At 41.4% G+C, this 26,241-nt stretch overlaps 1 protein-coding gene across 5 annotated transcripts in view; it reads left to right on the top strand.

Moving 5' to 3' along the window:
• The window catches only part of MYT1L (myelin transcription factor 1 like), a 286,534-nt gene that overhangs the window by 165,892 nt on the left and 94,401 nt on the right, over positions 1 to 26,241 (top strand). For all 5 annotated transcript variants that reach the window (XM_075555669.1, XM_075555668.1, XM_075555667.1 and 2 more), the window contains exons 13-14: positions 1,427 to 1,548; positions 2,414 to 2,482. In XM_075555669.1, coding sequence (XP_075411784.1) covers positions 1,427 to 1,548; positions 2,414 to 2,482 — 191 coding nt within the window. The remainder of the gene's footprint in view (positions 1 to 1,426; positions 1,549 to 2,413; positions 2,483 to 26,241) is intronic.

Genomic DNA, 26,241 nt, shown 5'->3' with positions numbered 1-26,241 from the left:
CTTAATGGGCAAGGTACAGGTACTTCAGAAACACTTTGCTGAACATTGCCATCTACAGGAAATTTCCTATTACTACAATTGGACAAAACTCAAAGTTAGATTCTTTGTATAAAATAAAAAGAAAGAAAGAAAAGAAAGTGCTGGGTAAGAATGATTTAAATTACAAGGTCAAATCGTCTTGTGTGCTAAAAGCACATATATGTAAAAAAATATACCAAAGGTGAGTAAAGTTTCAACTCTAAAGTATTCTTAGGTAAAGGATTTAGTGTCACTTATGATAGCTTTTATCAACAACCATTTTTGGAGCCCTGGGTGAGAAACATCAAATGCTGGAGATAGCCTGGCTGGCTGGTTGGCTAGCTGGCTCTTATCTGGCTGTTGTTGCGACTGTTATTGTTGTTGCTCTCACATCTGTTCCAGCTCTTGCTCACCCCATGTGAGCAAATGGAGCCACTCTCCACGGTGTCGAGGCCAGGACCTGTGGGAAGCACAGCACTGGCCTGTGTTATGAGGGTGGGCTTGAACTACCAACCTTTGGCTACAAGCTGAGTGCTAAAGTGATTGTGCCACCCAGGGTCCTGATGCCATGATTTGTTTTAGAGTAATAATTGAACACAAAAAGAACCCTAGATGACACAGTGGCTTGTATTTGCCTGATGATTGATGATGCAAACCTACTCTGGGTTTGCACAGAAGAAGGGCCTGATAGACTCCTTCTCTTAAGAGACAACTGAGAAAACCAGATAGAGCCGTTAGTTGAACTTAGCGCAGACTCAATCACAGACAGTATTATCTTGAACTTGGGCACTGTCCCTTGATGGTTTTCATGATTCTAAAAGTGTAGTACAGTTCACAAGAGAGAAAAGTGTACCCTAGAAAAAAGATTCTCCCCAGGACAGTGAAAGAGGAGGGCAAGCCCAAAGTATTCCGAAAACAGTATTCTGATATGCACAGGTTTATTCCAAACAAAAATGTGTAAACATGTCTCCATGCTCAGTGGGTGACTACAGACACGTTCTCTCAGTGAAATGCCTCCGGGGCACGACATCTTAGGCTTCCAAAAGTTGTTCCAATCAAAACTGGTTCCTCGAGGGCCGGTTAAATCCAAGATAATTCCTTGGAGTGGCAAAGTCTTGGGTGGAATGACGAGAGAGATGGAAGAAACATCATTTTCGACAGAGTATAGATATAGGTGAAGGTTATGCTGAAAGCCAATAGCTTCGCAAGTTCGATATTTTTGCTTGATAAAGGTTTCTGTGATTTTTGTACCAATGCTTCCTTGCTTACCCTTTTATAACTATGTAAAAAGTATGGTCCAAAGAGGAGGGAGAGACCGCAGAGACCGTCTCATAGCCAGCAGTCGCATTCTTGGGGGTCTGTCGTAAGTTGTCATCCGTGTGTCTCTGAAGCTGTCCTTTGCCTGCAGCCAGAAGACTTGGACCCCTTCCAGGAAGCCTTAGAAGAAAGGAGGTACCCCGGGGAGGTGACCATCCCGAGTCCCAAACCCAAGTACCCTCAGTGCAAAGAGAGCAAAAAGGATTTAATAACGTAAGCATAACGTGAGGTGAAATGATTCTTCTTCTTAGCGCGCCTGCTTTCTTGGCTTATTGTTTTTAAACCTGATTTGTGTCTGCCTTGCCGTTTGAGCATGCGACACTCGCGGCGTACAGATGTTGCAAACTGCCGGTCCAGTGAAGCGAGAGGCTAGTTGTGTATTTGCTTGTTCTCAATGAGGTTCTACTGTGCGGAGGTGCCTTTTCATTTAACCCTGTGCATCTTGCAGCTTTTCTTCAGGGTGCTTAAGTCCCCTTGCAGACATTGCAGCTAAACTGGAAACAATGAAACTTTTTTAAAGTCTTTTTTTTAAAAAAAACATACTTACTATTTTGGCTGTTTTTTGTTTTTGTTTGGTGGCAGATGTCCAACACCAGGGTGTGATGGGAGTGGTCATGTGACTGGTAATTACGCCTCACATAGAAGGTGTGACTTCATTTTTTTCATGGTGGATTCTGTCTTTTCAATTTATTGTTTTCAGCTTACCTCAACGATGCTGTCAAAGTACAAATGTTGAATTATGTGTTAACCCTTTACTTGCTCTATGTTGACCTTTAACCGCATGCTACTTTGTGTTGTATAATGTCTTTTATTTTTACTTAAATTCGCAAACTCCTTTTTAAACTTTTCAATGAAGAGTACACATAGTTTCCTTTTTTAAAATTGTTTATCAATATATTTTCTTGAATTAATACTTCAATATATCCAGAATTCGCGATATAAAAATTCAGTATACAGCACTTGCCCCATCGCTTTTCTGCATTAACCTTTTTTATTTCAATTTTTATGTTGTGTTTGTTCGGGAGAGTTCAGCTAATTAGAGAGGTGACTTACTTGAATATCCTGACCTGTCTTACAGTCTGTCTGGCTGCCCATTGGCTGACAAAAGCATTCGAAGTATGCTGGCCACCAGTTCACAAGAACTCAAGTAAGATTTCATAAAAATAATTCTCTATTTTACAAATCTCTCCACCTAGTAGTTCACACACACACATACACACACACAGTGTGATTTTAGTAAGAAAATGTCTCAAGCAAATCGCCTGTGTGCAGTAGTGCCTTCACAAGGCTCACGTGGGGGGGGGGGGGTGTCCTCCTGACGTCGTCCCTGCGCGGCACAATCCATCACGCCTTTCTCCCTTTCATTTCCCGCCAGTTCTTTCACGCATACCCTCTCTATCTTGAATTTCCAAAGCATAAGGCTTTTCTCCTCAGATAATCATTCTCGCGGAAGGAAAAGTTTAAAAAGCTACTCAGATGTTGAAGAAATAATTGAAAACAAAAAGCCGAGATTCAACATTTTAAAAAATGAGTAGTTAATGTGATAATTTTAACTATGGATCTTTAAAAGCTCTAGTAAGAAAAACCTATCACTATAGTAGGAAATTTCTGGAATATGATATGGCTGTAGTTGTTAATATTCTTTAGAGTAGTGATACCATATTTCATTAATCTGGGTAGTCATGATTTTTAAGAATGCACACATACATAACATACATAATTCAAATATTTACCACCCCTCCCCCAACGTGCCTGAAATTTTCCCTAAATATGCAAAACAGTGAAATCACCTACATTTCTACCCAGAGCCTAAGGTATTGTAGGTTTTTTTTCTTTTGCTTGTGCGTGTATGTATGTGGGATGTGTACACAAACACACACTCACTCATACACATCCTCTACACACATATCACACATATGATGCATTGATATTGTGAAGATTCATCCATATTCAGTTCCAGACAGGTTTTGGAAGAAGTTGATACAAGTGGTAGAAAGCATATTGAAACCTTAGCTACTTGGAAATAGAATCAGATATCTGTAAAGAAAGAAGGGCAAAACAAACAACTTGAGAGAAAATTCCACAGCACGATGAGAACCAAGAGAAAATTGCTAATGGTCTCTAATTCTCTTTTCCACATGCGACATGTTATCATTCGGGTGAACGGCTTGGTTTTCATTTTGTTTGGAAAAACCTAAAGGACATTCTGTTTCAACGCTATATTCCGCTGTTCTCCCATCAATCCCGTGCCCACTCCCACCGCCCAGCCTCATGGCAATAGAGCAGGGGTATCGCCAAGTGCAGGACTTTGTTTCACACCCATGTCATTTTTTACAGGGTCCCTGTCCAAGGCGCTAGTGCCATAGATCACCTGCTCATGTTCAGTGACTTCCTGAACTAGCACTTTCGTCACAAGACTCTTGGAGTTTTCTTCATGGACTTTATGCACCTGCAGGGTTTCCTCTTGGTTAACGCCTTTAAAGTCTGTAGCATCATCCAAAGCAATGCCCAACGGACAAATAGCCTTTAGAGTGTCAAAACGGACAGCATTAGCAAGAACAATCAACCCACTGTGCTAAGGCATCTTTTTTTTTTTTTTCATGGCATGGCGCCATATTTCCCTCATGGTCAAAACGTGATTAATTCCACTTGGAACTTGGCCAGCACCTCAGAACATGGCAACATTGCTTTGGCTGTCTTGATGAGGAATATTTTGCAAGAGTTTGGCACCTCTCCAGTTCCATCAGGCCAGCTGTAAAAAAGAAAATAGCCTCTGACAACTTGCATCTAGTATTGTTTCTAACTGGTTAGTGTCTCAAAGCCCCAGAGAGCAAGTTATTTTTCTATCAAGTTTAGCTGTCTTTGGTTTACATCCCTTGACATTGACTTGGAAGTGTCTGTTGATCTGAAATTCCAAGCCACGCTGCTGAGCTCACCATGGCACTTCTGCAGTGTCAGCACTTTCTTCTGATCTTTTTTCATCTTGGAAGATGGGTTAATGGTCTTCCTTACCATCAGCATCTTCAGAGGGAGGATGTTTGTCCTTCACATCCTCCAGTTCAAGGTCGTTCCTCCTTCCTGCCTCGTCCCAGGGGCACAACTTCATCTTCCAGAGGGCCTTTGTCTAATTTGGGGTCATCGAAAAGCCTCACCTATTTCTAAACTTCTCTTTGAGAAAAAGCAAATCCCATTTTTATTGACTCTTTCAAGGATATCAAAACTTTGCCAATTTTCTGAGATGGCCCACTGCTATTCGTGAACCCAGGTTATGAACATGTGAATCATCTGTACAACCAATAGTTACAGACCAACCCCTGTAAAGCCTGTTATGTTAAAAATTCATAGTACATACAATGGTTCATAATAACAGAGAAGTGCTACTTTGCAATATGCATTAAAACATTATTATTATTACTATATTAGTATGTTAAAAATGTCTTAGTGGCTCTGGAACTATTTCTATGGTATTTTTATGTATAATAATAAACACAGTATACTATATACTAAGGCAAACATTTCACTGACTTTTATAAACCATACCTGTTTTGAGTTTTGTGCAGCTTCAACTTAAAGACAAATTTAGAAAGGAAACTCATTTGCAATCCAGGGACTGCCTGTACTATAAGTCTGGTGTTTAAAGTACCAATTTTTACTAGTTAACATGTCTGACTCATCTGAGTCAGGAAGATCAGTTGGGTAACTTCCCCAAGCATAGATGTAAGGATACTATCTAAATATAGTTCTCAATGATAATTCATGCATGTGTCCTTTTCAGTAATTATTCTTCATGTGGCTTTTTTGTTTTGTTTTGTTTTGTTTTAAGAGCTGTGGTCAATTCCTACATCAGCATCATACTAAGTAAGGGAAGCAAATCACACATCCATTCCACAATAAATGACTGACTACTTCTTCATAAAGACAGGCTTAGAAAGTAGAGCCGATTATCTTAAAAAGAAAAAAAGAATGTATCCATTATAGAATTTGCTTGAAAGTTTCCTTTCGTCATTCCCAATGCTTCTTTTGATAGTTGACCATTTACAGGACATTCTTGATTATGGACAAGATCCTAACATAAAGTTTTGCCCAGCTCTTACTCAGAACAGGAAATGGGGAGTATTCTAAAAAAGAAAAACTTAAATAATTTTATGTCTGTGTGTAATATGAACACTGAATGTATTTAAAATTAATGTATACATGAACATAACTCAAATTCTGAATGATTGCTTTCTATGGTCCCTAGTCTTCTGATATAGAACATATAACTCGGTGATTCTGAAGTAAGGTAGGAAGCCTTGTAGAGTAAAACCAACATGTCAAGGTGGCAGACAAGGATAACCACAGTCCAAAACGTCCCTGCGACTTGCACATCCTTTCAAGTTGATGCTTTGAGGGAGAGTCAGTAGTTACTTGCACGTACCTTTTGCACACCTACCTCACAGGGGTGTTGTGAGGATTCTGGATTGTAACATTCATTGAGACCCAGGTCGAAAGAATAAAAGATGTGTAAATTAAAGTGTTTTTTTTTTTTTACTGAGCTCTCTTCTGAAGGGACTGTTCTTCTTTTAACATTTTGTTTGCTCAATTCACCTGAAAGTAGCAACTTGAAAGAACTTGCAAATGATATTATATCATTTCCAGCCTTTAAACAAAGAAAAGAAAAGAACCACACCCTTATAGGCATGGACTACTATTTCTATTTCCAGATGTGTGTGTGTATGTGTGTTGTTGTTGTTGGTTTAGTTGCAGAAAGATAATCTACGTGTTTGGACCATCTCAGTAACCAATTTAAAATCAAATGAAAACTAACTTCAATCAGAAACAATTAACTCTTAAAATGGCCCTGAAGGTTGGTTTCCATTTATATATTGAGTGGCCAGATTTAGATACTGTCTCATTATTCATTTCCTTATCTGATAATGCCATGATTCTAGTCACTAGTAACTATTTACTCCTCAATTGTTGACTGTCCTGTAATATGATATTTCACAATTACAACAATACTAAAAAATCTACTATCCAACTCTGTAGTGCATTACCAACAGAGCTTGGCCATCAAGAATACCAAGGTGTGAGATGAGACTGACTCTGGCTCTTGTGGTTGAGGTTATGTGCCATCTTGGTTGGGCCATGATTCTCAGTGATTTGGCAGTTGTGTAACCATGTAATTTGGCAGCCACGTAATGATGTAGTCATCCTCCATTTAGTGATCTGATGTGATCATCCTCCTTTTTTGCAGAATGCCAATTTTTGCATATTGGCCTGGTTTTTATAACTTAATCATGTCAATAAATGAGGAGTGGCTGTAATTCTTTTAAAGAAAATAAATTTAAAGGTGCCATAAAAATTTTTTTTTATTTCTTGCACTTGAACATTGATTTAATTTTATTGGTAGCAAGACCTGCTTTCTGGTTCCTTGTCCTATCATTTTTTTCCTACATATTTGGTAAGTCTCAAAAAAAACCCTCTTACATATTTTTAGCTTGAGCAAACAGGAATGTTGGCCATATGTACATAAATCTTTTATTTTTTTAAATCAGGTAACATTTTAAAGTAAACCTTAAACCAAATAATTAAAATGTGCAACTTAGGCCAAAGTATTAGTTTTATCTAAAGACTACTTACTTCTAGAATTTGCTCTGGCTTTTCCCCCCTCAGCTATCAACTTAATACATGTGGCAGGAAGGATTATAGACCTGGATCAAAGAGAGCTTTAACTCATCCTTCAGTTTCCATTGTTTAGGGGTCAGCAAGTTCAGCGACTTGTACTGCACACCACAGCCTTAGAAATAATCCCTGTTTTTATAATCTCTTACCTTTTACAGTTTACAATATTAAATCCACTGAGGCTTTGCGAATTACCACTGCCCTTGATTCAGGTCGATTTTCTTTAGCAGACAATTGCATATGCTTATCAGAAGAATGAGCTGAAGGCTGTGTAAATTTAGCTCCTCTCTGACAGAAAGTTATTGTGAGATTCTAGCCTGCACAAATGAAGGAGTGGACTAAACACGGTCTTTCACTTGAAAGTGTGCTCCCACTGACACGTTTGTTTGAGTTAGAAAAATCATCTCATTCTTCAACTTGAACCAAACACTCCTGAGTGTTTGGTATGATCGTGAATATGCATGAGTAGGAATGTCACTGGATGTGAGGATCAGGTGTCGACATCTGGTTTCTGAAGTGTACAAACATTTCATGGAAGTCAAACCCCGGCACTCAGGCTGACTAGTGACCAGATCACTGAGATTGAGTCACCTCTAGTGACACTTCCCCAGAGTCTCAGGGGGCACCGAACTATAACTAAATACTTAGACCTGTAAGGTGCTTGGCATTTGTAAATGCAGCTGCATCGATTGCCTCCCTGGTGTGATATTAACTTTCCGGTCACAGGAACTAAGGCACAGAGTGGTTAGGTGATTCAGCTAAGATCCACAGAGAATCTGTTATAGTGACAAGTGGGTTTTCCACAAGGACATCGTGCTTTACTTGCATGCTTCATTGCAACTGATAAGTTTATATTAAGAATTACTAAAGGGGCCTCTGGGTGGCACACATAATTAAGCACTCAACTACTAGGTGAAACTTTTCTGTTCAAACCCACCTCGAGGCTCCGTGGGCGGTAGGCCTGGCAATATGATTCTGAGAGGTCCCAGCCTTGGGAACCCCAGGAGGCAGTTGTGCTTTGCATATGGGATCACTAAGAGCTGGAGTCAGCTAATGATAACAGCATTACATGGATAACATGGAAACTAATGATAACAGCAACAATAAAAACAAACACATAGGGATTTTCCCCCTGAAGTTCTCAACATTTGCTCTTGTGTGATATGCTTATGAATGTCACACAGTGTTAAACTGGTAACCAGAACTATCCGTGTGAAAAGCTCCAGGTCCCGCATTCCAATCACTGCTGCATGGGGTATTGACCCCATGTTGGAAACCATTCAAGTACATTTCTCACAGCGCTCTGAATGCTTCTTTTCTCTGCGATTAGCCTGTTGTACATGCCATTTAGATTTCAAACATCTGTAAGAGATTCATAAAATGTCCACTATGGCATGTGAATGTCTCTAAGACAGACTGCTTATAGCAAATAGAGTTATTTGATCATAATAAATAGGACTGATTCAAAATAGTTAAACACAATAAAGCAAAAATCTAAAATAAGAATGTTTGAGGATAAATCAAATGACATACACACCCATACACACATGCTCATAATAAGCAAAAGGACAGCCAAACGACAAATGAAGCGATGCTATACGATAGTGGACAGGGTGTCTCGGCCCATTGCAATTGTTACTAAAACAGGGTTAACAAAAAAAAAAAAGAGCCTTCGATTGTCCTTCTATTCTGAAATATATCAACACATCACTATGAGCCTCACTGACTCCAATAGAGAGGAACTTGTAGAAAATGAAGAGGAAAATTAAAACGGGGGAGCATGTGTTCTGACCACAGGCCCTATATAACAAAGGGGGTTGGATTTAAATTGAGAAAATCCTGTGTGGTAGCTCAACTCTGATATATGGCCCTACCGTAGTGGTTCTCAACCTGTGGGTCGCGACCCCTTTCACAGGGGTCTCCCGATTCATAACAGTAGCAAAATGACAGTTATGAGGTAGCCACAAAAATAATTTTATGGTGGGGGGGGTGGAATTACCACAACACGAGGAAATGTATGAAAGAGCCACGGCATGAGGAAGGTTGGAAACCACTGCCCTACAGGGTCACACTGAGTCGGAACTGGCTCAGTGGCACACAACAAGAACCAGAAAATAGTTTGACCCAGAAAGAGGGTGCAAGATGCAGTGGTGCCACCGGTGATAAGGTCAGCGTCGGAAGTAATGCGGCACGTGGGCATGGGGGGTTCTAAAGGGACTGGGGAAGGCACAGGGGCAAAGCTCAATGATTCATCGCAGAGAGAAAGAGAGCTGGGAGTCTAAAGAGACTTCCAAGTTCCTTTCCTGGAAAATCTAAGTGGCAAGTTGACTAGATTTAATAGTCATGGATTCGGGCTGAGGGGCCAATGTTAAAAACCCCTTATCACAGCTGATGTTAAATCGCAAGAACTCTCACCCGTGTTATTTTTAAATTAGGACATTTAGAAAGACTCACAAAATGTGCCTCAGCACCTCCTCAAACCAAAAAGCAAATGCACCAGCTCATACCCCTGAGCTGATGCCGACTGCCCGGCGGGGTCCTACGAGACAGGGGAGACGGCCCCTTGGGTTCTGAGACCAAGTCTTCACAGGAGGGAAAAGCCAGACGGCACCTTCTTGGTCGTCAACCCTCGGGATTTGAACAACTCACTATCAATGTCTGCCTCAAAAGTCTGGTTTTTTGGTTGCTTGTAAGCAATGATTTCTTTTTTTATTGATATTTCATCAATTAGTTTCTTCTTTTTAAAAAATGATTTTATTGGGGGCTTATACAGCCCTAATCACAATATATACACACATCCATTGTCTCAGTATTTACATCTTACAGGCATTTTACATTGGTAGAGGCTGCAGTCTCGCTTCTCCATTACTCACAACCCTCTCCTTTTTGTTGTTTTTTTAAAATACTTATATTGGGGGCTCTTACATTGCTGATCATAATCCATACATTCATCCAGTGTGTCAAACACATTTGCACATATGCTGCCTCATCATTTTCAAAGCATGCTCTTCCCACTTGAGTCCCTGATATCAGCTCCCCATTTCTTCCCCCTCCCTCCCTTCATCAGTTATGTTCATCCAACAGAAATGAAACAATGAATGTAGGTAAGATACCACAATCAACAAATAGCCAACTAACATAATGATTAATATCTCAATTAAATTTTCTCTAGCTCAAAACTTTCTTCATTAGCAGCTATGGTGGAGGAATTTTGCCTCAGAAAACCCTCTTCAGGGAACATCATCCTACATTTCCATTAAAGAGAGGATGGATTCAATTGGTATTCACATATGATTTTACCTTCAATCGCCCACATTTCCTGCCTTCCTGACTGAAATTTTTACCACTTTAACAATTCATATGTTAATCCTTTCACCAAGCAGTTTGTAATGTCTACACTGTGTTGAAATTATACACTGGAACGATCTGAGTTCTTCTTGGGGAATGATAGTTAAAGTTAGTTTCTAAAGATCTGTCAGTTGAAGGTGGCTTTGGTTTTTTGTTTTTTTAATTGTATAAAACTTAGAAAATACTTTAATTTCAGAATAAGCCCATGAGAAAGATTTTCCTTATAAAACGTCATTTCTTTTTTGACATTATTTCTTAGTATTCCATTCTTACATTTTGAAATTATAAAACTATAGTCAGAAATTATTATATTATATGAATGATACTTATTTTCTAACAAATAAAGAAACTCTGACAACAATGTAAAACAATACATCCCATGCAAACTCTTTTAATAAATTATTTTAATTTAATATTACTTGAGTAAATTATTTTAATTTATGGATTAGTACTTTTCTTCCTAAACTATACATTTACACAATGTACTTGACACAAATGGACAAAATGAAAGTTTTCTTTATCTTACAGTTATTTTAACACTACATTGTTGGATGTTTGACATTGAAACTTTTTTTGAGGCCACCCCTGTAGCACACTGGATGAAACCCGACCTCTCTTAAATCACGGGGTTCAGTGTGGGCTGCTGACTGTGTAAACCCCGTAGATCAAGCCTAGCAGCCACGCGGTGGGAGGAAAGCAGAGTGATGGGTCTGTTCCCACGAAGATTCCCAGACTTGGGAACAAGAGGGCGCAGTTCCCCTCGGTCCTAAAGCATCACCATGAGTTGAAATTGGCTTGCCAGTGGGCCTTTACTTGGCTTATTCCTCGCTCCTCTGGGTTAATCTGAGAAACGACCTCCTATCCATCCCAAAGGAACTCCTTGGTATTTTCATCAGGTGCCTGGACCACAGGGCAGTAAATGAGGAAGAGCCCTCTCTGCCAGAAATCTCTGACCACTAGTGATGAGTTTACAGTGACTTTCACTGTAAATCTGAGGTTTTAATCAGGCAAACACTTTACGAATTTATAGCTCCCTGGAACCAAAAACAAGAAATGGAAAATAAAGTCGATGTTCCCCTTGGGAAATCATTAACAAGAACTTTGAAGGGCAGTTTCTTCTTGGCAGTGGCAGGAGAGACCATGTGTCCTGCCCTTAGGTGGACACTTCCGACTGTGGGCCAGTCCGGCCCTGCAGCTCAGTCAGTGAACTGGGAGTAGGTCCAAGGCTTCCCTCCTGATGGCAGATGTAAGGTAGATCAGCGGGCTGTGTAGTAGACCAGAAAGGGTTTCTAAAGGGCATCTCCTACGACAATCTGTCTAAATATTTCTAAACCTGATACTGCGTGACAATTCAAGGAAAACCCGATCTGTAAAGGTGAAACTGAGGTACAGGAAGATGGACGAAGTATAAGGTAAACTGAGGTACCCGGACATAACTGACAGGACATGGGAGAGCAGAAACATCACTAGCTTTATTAGGGGGAGCTCCCAGACGAGGCTCCAGACGGTGGAGTGTGTGGCAGTTAGCCTATGGGGACTGCGCACTCCCAGAGAATTGCTTGTCGACTCTTCCAGGCTTTCTTTACATCCGGAGCATCTGGTCTCACCGCTTTGTTTGGTTGGTTGGTTAATCATTTTATAGGGGGCTCATACAATCATTTTATAGGGGCTTACCACAATCCATCCATACAAGCATGTTTGCACATTTGTTGCCATCATCGATCTCAAAACATTTGCTTTCTGCTTTAGCCCTTTGTAACACTCTGTATTTCCCCCTCCCTTCCTGCTCCCCTCCCTCACAAACCCTTGATAATTTATCAATTATTTTGTCATATCTTACACTGTCTGACGTCTCCCTTCACCCACTTTTCTGTTGTCCGTCCCTCAGAGAGGAGACTATATGTGGGTCCTTGTAATCGGTTACTCCTTTCTACCCTACCTTCCCTCCATCCTCCCAGTATCACCACTCTCACCACTGGTCCTGAAGGGATCATCTGTCCTGGATTCCCTGTGTTTCCAGTTCCTATCTGTACCAGTGTAATCCTCTGGTCTAGCCGGATGTGTAAGGTAGAATTGGGATCACGATAGTGGTGGGGAAGGGAGGAAGCATTTAAGAACTAGAAGGAAAAAATAACTAGAGGAAAGTTATATGTTTCATCGTTGCTACCCTGACTGATTCATCTCCTCCTGCAACCCTTCGGTAAGGGGTGTCCAGTTGCCTACAGATGGGCTTTGAGTCCCCAATCTGCACTGCCCCTCATTCACAATGATATGATATTTTTGTTCTTTGATGCCAATACCTGATCCCTTCGACACCTCATGATCACACAGGCTGGTGTACTTCTTCCATGTGGGCTTGGTTGCTTCCGAGTTAGCTGGCCACTTGTTTCACCGGTTATTTTATCTGGCGCTGTCTGCTGCTGACCTCTGGTGACATGCAGGGAAATGGGGCCCTGACCTGCTTCAGCTCAGCCCAATCAATATCTCATCTATTATGTTATTTTGTTGACTTTTATTATGTCCCTAGCACTATTTTCTAGGTACTTTCTGTGGGTGCTTACTTGTTTGTTTCTATTTATGATCATGAGATCAAGAGATCTCATCTACCTATAAGAGAGTTTGAAAATATTATAAAAGGATAAAGACAGAAAGTATAACGCTCTGACCAGATTTTTCTTTTAAGAGAACAAAGTGTAAAACTGCTACAATAATAAAAATAAAAATGGATCATGGCTTTAGGAAATAGGTACCTCCTGGGTAGTTTCACAGAACTTCCTAAGGATGATGGTACATTCTCTATGAGCCTCACTATACAATATGGTTGGAGCACTGGGTCTCAAGGTTCAAAACCACCCACCACTCCTTAGGAGAAGGATAGGGCTTTCTCCTTCCTTAAACTCACAGAGACGGTTCTCCCTGTCCTACAGGGTCTCTGTAAGCTGGCAAGGACTTGATGGCAGTGCGTTGGAAAAAGAGAGAGCCACATGTCTTAGTTACTCAGTATATGAAATGTGGAGCTGAAGAATTAAATTTTAGTTGTACTTCATTTTATGAATTTTCATTTAAATGTAACTAGTGCTATCTATTAAGTGACTGAGAAGCCCTGGTAGTTAAATGGTTAAATGCTACCTGTCTGCCAACCAAAAGGTTGGTGGTTTGAACCCCACACAGTTGTTCCTCAGTAGAAAGACCTGTCAGTCTCTTCCCATAAAGATTACAGCCAAGGAACCCACAGGACAGTTCTACCCTATCAAATAGTGTTGTTATGCATCAGAATCAACTCAATGGTACCCATTAACAGTAGCAACATTAAATGACCGCCCTATAGGAGGATGGATGGACACAGTGGCTGAAAGAGTGGACTGAACCCTAAGAACAATTGTGAGGGTGGTGCAGGGCTGGATGGAGTCTTAACTGACTTGGAGGTACCTGACAACATCGAGTCTGATACCTCACAGAGCTTTGTCCATCATTTCTATTGTTCTATTCTTTTCATCGCATCTTGATTCTCAAGAGTATTTTGTCCCTGCAGTTGGGAAGTGTGTGATCTTCTTTATTGCCTGGGCGCTGAACATTTTTATAATATTAAATCATTGCCAAAGGTTGACCCTTGTCTATTTGCAAGTTGTTCTTTCTTTCTTTATTGCTGAATGAAATTTGTAGACAGAATGAAGCTGAGTATGACACAAGTTCACAGTCCTACGACCTCAGAGTAAAATCCTTACAAGTGCATTGGAAAATAAGTGGAGGATTCACTTCTTAGGACTATTAGACCATTCAGTGTAAGTTAATAGAAAATATTCAACTTTATTACTTTCAAGTATGTACAGGAAATCAAATTTGGTGAACAAGATATCATCAAATAAATGTCATTGGGCCAGCTTATTTAATGACTACATAAGCCTGGTGTATGATTTAGCAGATAAATTATTACTAATTAGGCCTGGTAGAAGTCCTCTTTTTCACTAGTATTTTAAATATTTCTCTTTTAAGCTTGCATGTACCATTAATTAGCCTAGTTATAGAGAAAATCTTGCTATGCAAAGATCAACTTCAATACTTACTTTTTCCCAATTATGATTAGAGGTGAATTAGAAAGATGTCACTGTCATGCATATCTTATCATTTAAGATACAACCAGGTGTCTTACTTTAGCGAATTTTAAATCTAGGGGCCAATGAGGAGCAGCCCCATGTCAACTTTATGACTTTCACATGGTGCTCTCTGTTGCCATCCCACTGCTTCCCTGCACTGGTCTTCCCGATCTCAGGTGTGCGAGGGGCTAGTTTGCAGGTAGTCATCTCTTGCCCTGGACCACTATTCACAAGATGAAGCTCTCTGCTCCACAAAAGATGCACTGCTTCAGACCTCCTCTTTAGTGGTGCTGAGTCAGAATCACCGCTAAGACAGTAGGCTGGGGTCAACTACTGAAGCTATTGTGCTGCATGTGTGTAAAATCACATACATATGGGTGAAATCTGAACTCATGTGTGGGTCCCTTAGCTCAAAGAAAGACCGCTTCAATTCACCTGGCAAACCCATGTCTGTCAGTGTAGAACTCGGCTGCATGGTGTCCAGTGGCTGACTTAGGGGGACTAGATCAAGAGAAAATGTGTCATTAACCAAGACAGGAAAGAAATTTTTTCATGATTATTTGCTAATGTCAGCCTATTTCAGGAAATCAGGAAAGTATATGCCAAAACTTATAATCCCATCACTCTAATAAAAATAGTAGTACTGTGTGTCTATAATTTTGAACTCTGCTTTTTGTCCCCTAACATATATATTATATACTCTTATTTTTGGTAGCTGCATAAGGTTTTTGAATAAGAAAAAACCTTCCTTTTCAGCTTCCATCATAGAAAACAAAACAACACCATCATCAAAAGTGAAAATACTGCCATTTTGAAACTCTTTTAGTCTATGAAGAAATATTCCTCATCCATATATTTTAATAATGTCTATCGCCTCAGTGTTAAGAAGATCATAGATAGACCATAGACATGAACATATTTGTATTGTATAAGTACATATATCATTTATAGACCTAGTAACTGAAATTTTTTAATCTAAGCTTTTAAAATAGCAATAGGCAAAGGTCTGTTTTTTAAAATGTTATTATTATTTTAAAGCCTCGCTCCTAGCTTTAAGATGTCCCCGTTACTATGGAGTTCTGCTGTCATCTCTGAACAATACAACAGCCTTCTCTTCCCATTGCTCTCTGAAGGAAATGATGAATCATGCCAGGTAGATAGCTAGGAGAATCACACTTCAAGCAAAGAAGCCAGCAAATGTGCAATCCCTGAAGAGATGCTTAGAGCAGCATCCAGGAGGTTGGTGCAAAAAGAGAAAGTAATAGAATATGAAGCAGAGAGAAAGGAAGAGAACAAAACATGTAGGGGCTTACAGGCCATGGTATGATTTTGGATACTACTTTGAGTGTAATAGTTTCTCAACACAATAGTATGATACCGTTTTTACAAATGGTGTGGCTGTAGGAGGGCAGAACAAGGCAGAAGATGAGCGGAGAGGCTAGGCAGTGATGCAGATTAGAGATAACAGGGATTTCAGCCAGGTTAATGGCAGTAAAGGTGATAAGTTGTGGATCACTGTGGATATATATGAAGGTAGAATTAGCAGGCGTTCCCAAAGTAGTGGATTAAAGGAAGGACTTTAAAATGACCCTAAGGTGGTTGCTCCCCTTCACCATCACCCTATGGGTACCCCAACTCTCGTTTCCTAGAATCACGGAGGAGAGAATTGGGGGAATCTGGATTTTGAAGTAGGATTTGTACACTCGAGGTGTCTATTAGATATGCAGGATTGCTACTTTTTCAAATTGACTCGATGGCAGTGGGTTTATTAGCATTCCTCTCTTTACAGAGTTAAGAAGTTCATGGATATGAAAGTGTTTTGTGTTGTATGATTATATATGTGTGGTTTATTTTATACACCTAAACCTGAAAAATTTTTAACCCAAGCTTTTAAAATAGCAATAGGCTAACAGTCAGAAATAGACAAGCAGGTTTAGAAGTGGGCTACAAATGGCGAAAATGGTGGTTTATACCCACCAGTTTCTCCACAGGAGGAAAATGAGGCTGTGTGTTTGTTTCCGCAAAGGTTTATAGTCGCGGGAACTCTAAGGAGGGTTTCTACTCCGTCCTCTGGGGCCACTTTGAGTCAGAAACAGCTCAGTGGCAGTGGGTTAGTTTGGAGTAAATACCCAAAGGAGCCCGAGTGGGTCATTATTCAAATGCTCACCTGCTAACCACAAGGTCAAAGTCACCGGCGGCTTCACCGCATAAACACAGGGTTAGCATCCATAAAGGTTTAAAGCCTTGAAAACCCTATGGTTCAGTTCAACTCTGTCCTGCAAAGGTTTGAGAGTCAAGAAATGACTGAAAGGAAAGAGGTTGTTTTATTATGTTTTGGAGTTTTTTTCTCTCTTCATTCTCTGTATGAGGGTGGACCCCCCAAATATGATTTTTTTCAAAGCTATGTATTTAACTATTTTTTACAAAACAACATTATCATCTTCACAGTACTCTGCATTACACCTAAGGCATTTGTCAAATCTGTGATTCCATTCTTGGAAACAGTTTTCAATCCCATGTGTTTGGAAGGCTGACAGTACCTCCCTTGTTTTTTTCTTCACCTCTTCTACCTCGTCAAATCACTGTCCTTCCATGTCCCTCTGAATTTGCAGAAACAAAAAGAAGTCACACAGAGCAAGGCCAAGCAAGTCAGCTGTGAGGGGCACGTACATGCTGCTTTTTGCCAAAAACTGGCGCAATGAGATGGCTATGTGAGCAGGTGCATTGTCATGGTGGCAAAACCAGTCATCCCTCCCACCCCGTCTGTCACACACTGTTATGTAATCTTTTCAGAACCTCTAAATAGAATGCTTGGTTAACAGTCTGACCTGGTGAAACAAACTCCAAATGGACTATGAGTAAACATTTTCATCCATTCGGGAAGTTGACAGACGTCCACAACAAAGTTTGTCATCAATCGACATTTCACCTTTTTTGAAATGAGAAAACCCCTTGTAAACTTGAGTTTTTCCCATAGCGCTGTTTGTATAAGCTGTTTTCAATATCACAAGAGTTGCAGCATATTTCCCAAGCAGGAAACAAAATGTTACAGCCGCACTTTATCCTCTTAAATTGCCTATCACAAAAAAACAAGGTTTGAGCAAAACCACTTTACAAAAAAAATTCCCTGTGACCAGAGACAACAGCTGTGAGCCTGGAGCTGCCCAGCGGTCTTGCTGCTGGACTGTGGCATTCTGCACACGGACTGCTTCTTCAGAGCAAAGCGTGCCTGTCTTCCCTGGGCTGTGTGCGAACAGTCCCGATGCAGGTGCACAGCGACTAGTGGAGACATACTATTTGATCACCACGTTGTTTACAGTCACAAATCTTCACTGAAAAATAATCATTTTCATTCACGAACTGCACCTCTGCTCACACAATAGGCTTCAGACATGGGTCTCCCTGAAGATTTCTCTTAACGCCCCCTGACTCTTGATTGCATCCTGGCTTTTAAGTGACAACAGAAAGCCCTTCTGTTTGGATCGTTCTACTTACCGTATGACCACTTTCTCGCATTGAGATTTCATCTTAGAAAATAAACATATTGTTTCTCTGTTTTTAAGATTTGGGTCCTGTACACAAGAAAATGAGGCGAAATAGAGTCGTTGTCACATGGACCTCATTACTCACGAGAACGGACTTTTCAGGAACCGCTGCAACCTTAGGTGCCCCATTGTGCCCTTCCCTCCCTCCATTCCTCTCCACTCAGTGCATCCTGCTCGCTTCCCCCTTCTTTATTGCCTTTCTTCCCGGCTTTAGAGCTCGGTGTTATTTTCTTCTCTTCCTACAAGGCCATCCAACATATTTCCAGCATCCTGTAGAAGAGCTTGTTATCCCTCCTAGCACCTGTGATATTTCATAGATTGAAGATATTGAAAAATTCAGTATCAAGAGCTTTTCAGTTGATAAACTTTCAAGTATATACTATTCTCCAAAGTGTCTTGCCTCCCAAGGAAGAATATGTCTATTGTTTGAATTTTGTATTTTTGTCCGTTTAAAATTAAATGTGTAATGGTTACCTTAGTTCTCATAACTTAGCTAGTTGCACCTGTGTGTGATCACAACAGTCTGGGAACTCACTAACCTGCAAGCTGCGGGAGGCTGGGATTGTGACCTGCTTATTAACCGCTCTGTGCCAAGCACATCGGACCATCGAACAAAACCCACCCACTGCCATTGAGTCCATTCCAATTTACAGCGATCTTTCATAGGTCTTGTGAGATTAAAATCTTTGTGGGAGCAGATGAGGCACTGGATATACGTAGGGAATTTAATTAAATCATAACTTCAGATCATTTTAATCAACACTGCCCTTCATGAGCAAGATCTTATCAATTACACTACTCTGTTCCCGCTGCACACTTTTGGTTCCATTCAAGCAGCTGTCAGAGAATGATCCTGTGGGACGTGATCACGTTTTCTCTGTACATAGCCATGGAGGGTGCTAGAGCATATATGTAACGTATATCTGCTTCCTCCCTGCCCCCCTTTTTCCTGGTCTTACCATGATAGGAAAGTGCCTAGGTGATGCAATGGTTAAGAGCCCGCTCAAACCCATCAATAGCTCCACAGGAGAAAACAACAGCATTCTGGTTCCATAAAGAGTATCACCTTAAAAGCCCAATGGGGCAGCTCTACTCTTCCGATAGGGTCAGAATTCAACATGAGAGCAATGGGTTTGTTTGATAGGTTCATTGCTGTTTGGGGTGTAATCGTGATGGGAATTTTTGACATTGAAGGCTTCTTTAATTCCCCAGGGATATCAAACGGAACATTATTTTCATATAAGTATAATAATTATTTAAATGTTCGTTTCACAAGTATTTGGGTTTTTTTCTTAAGACATTCTTCTTTGCAAATTTTAGTCAGAATCTATAAATTGCCTTAATAAAGACTTCTCAAAGTCTAGCAACATCGGTAAACCTCCATACTTTTAAAAACGCAACATAAGATCACAAGCAAAGAGAGTGAAATCTCTGCCAACCTCTTAATAATATCAGATGGTTCAATAGTCCCAAGATTCTCGAGGGCAGAGGCAGGAGGCCAAGCACAGACCCTTACGTCAGACTTCCGGGCTTCAAATGCTGGCCTGGCCAGTGACAGGCTGCATGACCTAAAACAAGTAATTGTTTCATCTTCCCGTGTTCCCATGCACCTACCTGCTACGCCATTGTGAAACTTCAATGAGGTAATAGGAATGAAATGCTCACAATAGGACCTAGCACCCAAAACATGCTATAGAAATATGTGTGAAATAAAAGAGTAAGGTTGAAACAGGACAGAGAAGCAATACCCAGTCATGAACACCTGATAGGACCCCAAAAGTTGATGTGGGAAAGATGTAGAATAAAAATGATTGGATTAGAGGGAGGTGGAGAGGAGGCAGGAAATGGGGAGGGGAAGGAGGGAAACAGAACAAAGACAATCAGCATTTCAACACCTAAAACTCAACCCAATTCCAGTAATGAATGAAATAACAATTTGTATATTTGAAACTCCAACAACCAGGATCAAAATATTTCAAAGATAAAAGGAATTAGGATTCCATTTTCCTAATATGTCTTATTCTCTCTCGTCTAAAATGGTACAATTTTAAAATACTTACATCTGACTTGAAAATCAGGCTTAAAATGATCAAATAAAAATGTCCATCAGCCTATCAGAGTCACATCAGAACTAATACACATCTCCTCATTTCATTCTCTCCTATCTATTTTCTGAATTCTAAAGCATTTTGCCCAGTTGGCATATTGTAGTCATTCCACTCTCTGGCATGTCTTTGTTTTTCAAACTACCTTGACTTCTTGATTCAATTCTTTTGCCTTTTTTGGATGACTTACAGAATAGACTTTGGGGAATTTTTAATTTCTTTATAAGTCGTTGTGGGTCAGAGTCGTTGTGGATCGTGCAAGAGGCATGAAGAACCCTTCCTTTTGTGTTTCCCACCTTTCATATATTCTAAGCAAGACCAGGCCCCTCACTTCTTCAGTCTCCTATCCTACCTATCTGATTTCAACTCTCTTGGTGACATACCAGGTCTACCTGCATGATGGCTTCTAATCTCACCTTGATGTTTCATGCATCACAATTTATACTGTTTGAGGCGGAATTCATTTATGAATAGCTTATACCCATATTCATGTATCAGGGATGACCTTCATTTCAGCTTCTGGACGACTTTGATGTCCTTTCGACTATTAGTAGTAACGATCGTTGTTTAAATCTGCAGCTCTCTTATGGGTATTAGCACTATCTTCTTGGCATCCCTGGAGTTATTTTCATTTGATTCATACCACCGATTTATTCAGCACTACGGAGGCAAGCATTTCCTTCCTGCCGGAGCCTGCAGCACATGGAAACCTCCGTCAGGGTTCCGCAGCCCAGCGAAGGTGCAAGGTCAGCCACGTGCACTTAGTGTATCTAGTGAAGCAAGGGAGGAGCCGGATTCCGAGTAGGAGAATCTTCGTTCGGATCCTTTACATTTTCTAGTTTTGCGGCATTAAGCAAGTGAGTGAAACTTTCTGGATATCAGAGTTCTCATATAGAACGTCCCCGTGCTTTGCCCCTCAACCTGTCCGAACCTTTGAGGGGTTCAAAAGAAAGCATGTCTAAGACCCCACTGAGACCACAATTGAAGAGAAGAGGGGTGCACGCACTGTGACGGAGAATAAAAATGCTGTCATCAAGTCAACCCTGACTCATGGCGACCACAGCCGTCTCAGAGTAGAAGCAGCTGAAGAGAAGAGGGGCGCATGCGTCGCAATTGAGACAGAAACACAGCGCTCGTCACGTTCGCTCTAACTCGCCCTGACCACCTCTGTGTCGGAACACACTGCACCTGAGAATGTTCGCTGGCTGGGTGTTCAGAAGTAATGACCAGGGCTTTCTTTCTTTGACCAGGACTGTCTTCTGAGATACCTCTGGAGAGAGTCAAGCCCCAAACTTTTAGTTAGCATCTGAACATATGTATATCACCAGGTAAATCCATGCGCCCTGCTTAGAGCACAGAGAAAAAGAGAGCTGACTGTTCCCCCCATTCTAAGGGCAAAGGCACTTAGCGAGGGCGATGTCGAGCGACTCTCCTAATACTGCAAAGCCACATCAGTAGTAGTAAAACATTTGACACCTAATCTAGCGTCCTTACCTTGAGATCTCATGAAAGCACATTTTGATTTTCACTTCATCTGAAATGGTTGGCATTTTGATTTTAATCCATGAAAATAATTTTTTTTATTTCTGAAGCCTGATTACACACATTGGGGAAAATATGTTAACAGATTCCAGAAACCAAGAAGATTCCAATACCGATGTGGTATTCATAAACAGATTGTGTCATTGCTCAGTAATGCTACATCTGTTAGTTCTGTGTTCGATTCATTTCCTGCCCTTTGCTTGTCCTCTTATGGAGACTTCGTAAGCCTCCAAAGCATTTAGGGTAGCTTCTCCAACAGAGGGCAGGGTGAAAAAGGCAGTCCGCTCAGTGGAGAAAATATGATAAGCCCAAAACCAGGTAATTGGTTTGAGGAAATGAGTTTCTACACACTTGAAATTTTTTCCCCAAACAAGAAGCTATGCCAGTGAACTCTGAAAACGGTGCTCTGAGAGACCTGTGGTTTTTAAAAAGAAGAATTGTGCTTCAACTAAGATTTAAAACTTGTCTTTCACAAGGACAATATTTCAACCCAATATTTAATAACTAGAAATGAAAAAGTTATTCATTAGCATTTTGAATTTGCAGTAGGCTGTGATCAATAGTGAATCAATAATAGTGGGCTATTAGAAACAAGAGCAACTAAAAAACCCTCATAAAATCCTAATTCACTGCCATCAAGTCAATTCTGTCTCATGGTGACCCTACGGGATGGAGGTGAACTGCCCCTGTGGATTTCCAAGATTGTGTAACTCTTTATGGGAGTAGAAAGCATCATCTTTTTCTCATAGGCTGTGGGTTCTAACTATGGACCCTGTGGTTAGTCCCAACACTATATAATCCACCACACCACCAGGGCTCCTTTTTTAAAAAGCTCATCTGTCAGTAAAAATATCCCTTTCAGAATTCAACATGAAACAGAATGAAACAGAATTCACCACGGATTTCACTTGTCTTAGTCTTGTCTAGGACATAAGATGATGGCCAGTGCCCTGGCTCCTTAAGAAATATCATTCTCCTTCATTTTCTACAATGAGGCTCTGTCTGGGCCAAAGTGAACAAGTAAAGGAGATGCAGCCTCCTCTGTTGGCACAGTGAGAAAGAGAAAACACCGTGTTGCTGGAGCGTGTGTGTGCATGCACGCGTGCGTGCATGGGAAAATATACAGCTGTACCAGATGGGAGGATCTTATTCAGTGCTGTTGAGTCCATTTCCACGTGTCTCAACCCTGTAAAGATCTGCAGCCTCAGAAACTCAGTGGGACAGCCCTCTCTAACCTATAGGGTAACCATGAATTTGTGTAGACTCCACGGTAGTGAGTTTGTTTGGCTTGGGTCGTGCTATTAATCCTGACATCAGTAAAGCAGAACACTTTTTCCCTTAGCAGAATGTTTGTCTTTGAGCCTACGGCTCAACATTTTATCTTTTCTATAGAGACCACACACACACCGTAACACTGAAGAGTTAAGAAACATGCCTACCCCACCCACTATTTTACTGAAAAGTTAAGTCATGCAAGGAGCTAGTGAGAGGACTGGATCTTAAATATCAGGTCGTATGGCTTCATCTCCGCCCTCTTTCCCATAGGCCCAATCTCAAAGGTAAAATGCACAGGGCACTCATACTATAGACTCCGACCACAAAACTGCAGGCGATTATGCCTCATCTCGGTCCACTCCAGGAGCCCTGGTGGTACAGTGGTTCCATGGTGGGCTGCAATCCTCCTGGTTGGCAGTTTGGAACCACTAGCAGCTCCTCGTGAGGAAGACTGGGCTTTCTACTCCTATAAAATCAGTCTCAGAAATCCACAGAGGGTTGTTATGAGTCAACATCGACTCCACGGCCCTGGGTTTGAGTTGGTGGTTTTGGGTACACTAGCATGTAGAAAGGAAATGTGCAGCAAGTACACGGTTGTCATCTGTACTTTGAGACACACGTACACAAATGCTGACACAGCGCTGAATAAATGGCACTGAGGATCTCCCCCCGTGGACTCCAGGCCAGCAGACAGCCTTGGCTTGTGTATATCTACATGGTTCCTGAGCTCAATTTGTACTGTTTGCTCCTGGTTAAGAAATCAGTGACGCTGACTCTCCAAGCCAAACTGAAGGGCCTTTACCTTGCCCCTCACTAAACTGGACCAGCTCAGCAATCCTTGTGGTGGCTCTCCCAGCTCAGCTCTCTGCTCCCAGCAGCTCAGCAACTAATAATCAAACCTTTTTTTTTTTTTTTTGCCATGTGCATTATAAAATGGTCCTGCTCAGTGAAGGGAAAGGGATGGGGGTGCATTGCAACCATGTCACTATGGCAACTCACTTTCTCATTCTGCCTCCCACTCCTACTTCCAGGGTAGGCCCAGTAGTGAGTGCCACAGGTAAATGAATGTAGGAGATGAGGGTGCAGACTCGTCTCTCCACCCTCGCAAGCCTGCAGAGAGCTTCCTCCCAGGCCTGCCCTGCCTTCTGGGAGGAAGAGCTGGGGCTCCAAAGACTTGTTGCATTTAAAAAAAAAAAAGACTTGTTGCCAGCAGTTGCTAAGAAGATATGAAAATTTCAAATGATGGCAAGCTTCTTGCCCTCTAGAATATTTCCCAATTTTGAAGGTTTTTGCTCTCTACTTCCATTCTCTATTAAATTATCTTCATTATTCTTTTATTACTTATGTAACAAAAACCATTTAAAAATGTCATTCTTTTTCTTAAGAAATGTATTTTTGGTGCTAGGCAAGTGAAATTTCTATTAAAACACGTGTGTGGCAGCCGCATTTTAAAGCTATTTTTTAAGACATATCAGCCGATTTGCTTTGCATGAAAGTTCCAGGAAATAGGCATTGTTCATATTTACATTTCAATGCTTATCAGATTCAAATACATATCCTTTTATTTGGAAATTATTGAGTATACATATTAATGGCAATGTGTTAACAATGACCTGAATTTGAATATTTGAATTAACGAGCAGATCCACCTTTAATCACCAGCATTTTATTGCCTACAGCTGCCATGCTGTCAGTGTCCGGGATTGAGCAGGAACCGCAGGCCAGGCCATGTGACTTACCATGCCTCCTTGCTCACAAGGAAAAGTAGTAACATAAGCCAAGGATTCCACTGAGCTCCTGTGGCCTTGATGATCACAGCCACTCTGTGACTGACTCCTATTATATATTTTATACACTTCTATTATATCTTTTCTCTCCCCACATAAATTATAATGTCTTTTTGTCTCAAACTGATCATTGCTAGTTCAGAAAACCCTTACGGATATTTGACCCAAACCCCTAATGTGACTCCCCAAAGCTAGGTGGAAGCAGAAGGAGCATGCAGCTCCGGGGCTGGGGGGCTGTGAGTCAAGGCAAAGCAGCCTCAGGAGCAGGCAGACAGAGTGTGTGGCCTCCCAAAGCACAGCTCAGAACTGCACTGCCCACTGCTGCAAACACTTCACAAGCGACTTTACCCAGGGTCTTCATAAGGCAAGGCTGTCCTGCGCTCTCCCTTTCTTCTTTATCCAGTGACGCTTCTGTGCATGGACAGGGACCATTCTCTTCACCGCCTCAGTCTCTGACCGCATTGTCCTTGGAGAACCAGGAAAGCTTGAGCAAGCACAATGAAACGGGCCACGCACATCTGTGGTAGCCTCTCATTCCTTGCCCCTTCGCGATGCCCCAGTGATCTCGCCACCAGAAGAATGTTACTTTTTTTTTAATTTATGAAGATTTGGTCCTTGTCAGATGCTTTAAAAAGCCTTCAACTTCACATTTATTCATTGTCCTTCTCCTCAATGCGGCATCCCGGTCTGCCCTCTCCTGCCTGTTGACATCAAGCCATTTCTCCGCCTGACATGTTCCTTTCATGTTTTGTGCTCTGTACCTGCTACAAATAGATAGAGATAGAGATCTGACAAGCAAGAGAGCAGTGTGCTTTAGCACACGGATAATAGAGCTGGGTAACTTGAATTCAAATCCTAGCTTTGCCACCCACTCCCTTGGGTAACTTACTTTACATCTCCGGGCCTGCTTCATCTGCAAACTAGGGAGGAAAGCAGTAGAAGCTTCCTCAGGGGACTGAAGTGTTCTTGACGTAGCCCAAGCAAAGCTGTAGGAATGTTGCCTAATGTGTTCCAAGCATCTAATGAGCATTGACTCTAATGCTGGAAACATCCGGGTCACGTACGTGCCTTGAATAGTACGAATTCAGTACGTGTTAGGTAGCCGTACTAAATACTATGACAGCATTCCCAGCCCCCATCCAATGATGGCCCACTGGTGGCATCCTCACCTTCCACACGGGAGACCCTGGTTTGATTCCTAGTCCCTGCCCCTCATGGGCAGCCACCCCCAGGCTGGCAGTGGAGTCTTGCTTTGTTGCGGCAATGCTAGCCAGGTGTCAGTGGAGCTTCCAGGCTAGAAAAGAAGACCAGGTGATCTACTTTCCACAAGGTCAGCCAATGGGAACCCTGCGGAGCTCAAGGATACGGTCCTGTCTTACGTGGGATATGCATGACTTGGGGGCCAAAATTAGGCAGCAAATAACAACAATGGAATCATGCATGCCTCTGTGTAATGAGCTAGAATTTCAACAGCCTTACTAAGGCTCAGAAAGGTGCCGTGCTGTATGCTTAGTTCATGGCAGAGCTTCGATTGGACACCGGCTGG

The sequence above is a fragment of the Tenrec ecaudatus genome, chromosome 8 (assembly GCF_050624435.1).
Source record: "Tenrec ecaudatus isolate mTenEca1 chromosome 8, mTenEca1.hap1, whole genome shotgun sequence".
Lineage (NCBI taxonomy): Eukaryota > Metazoa > Chordata > Mammalia > Afrosoricida > Tenrecidae > Tenrec > Tenrec ecaudatus.
Note: the sequence above shows the minus strand (reverse complement) of the source record. Positions and strands in the feature narration are given on the sequence as shown.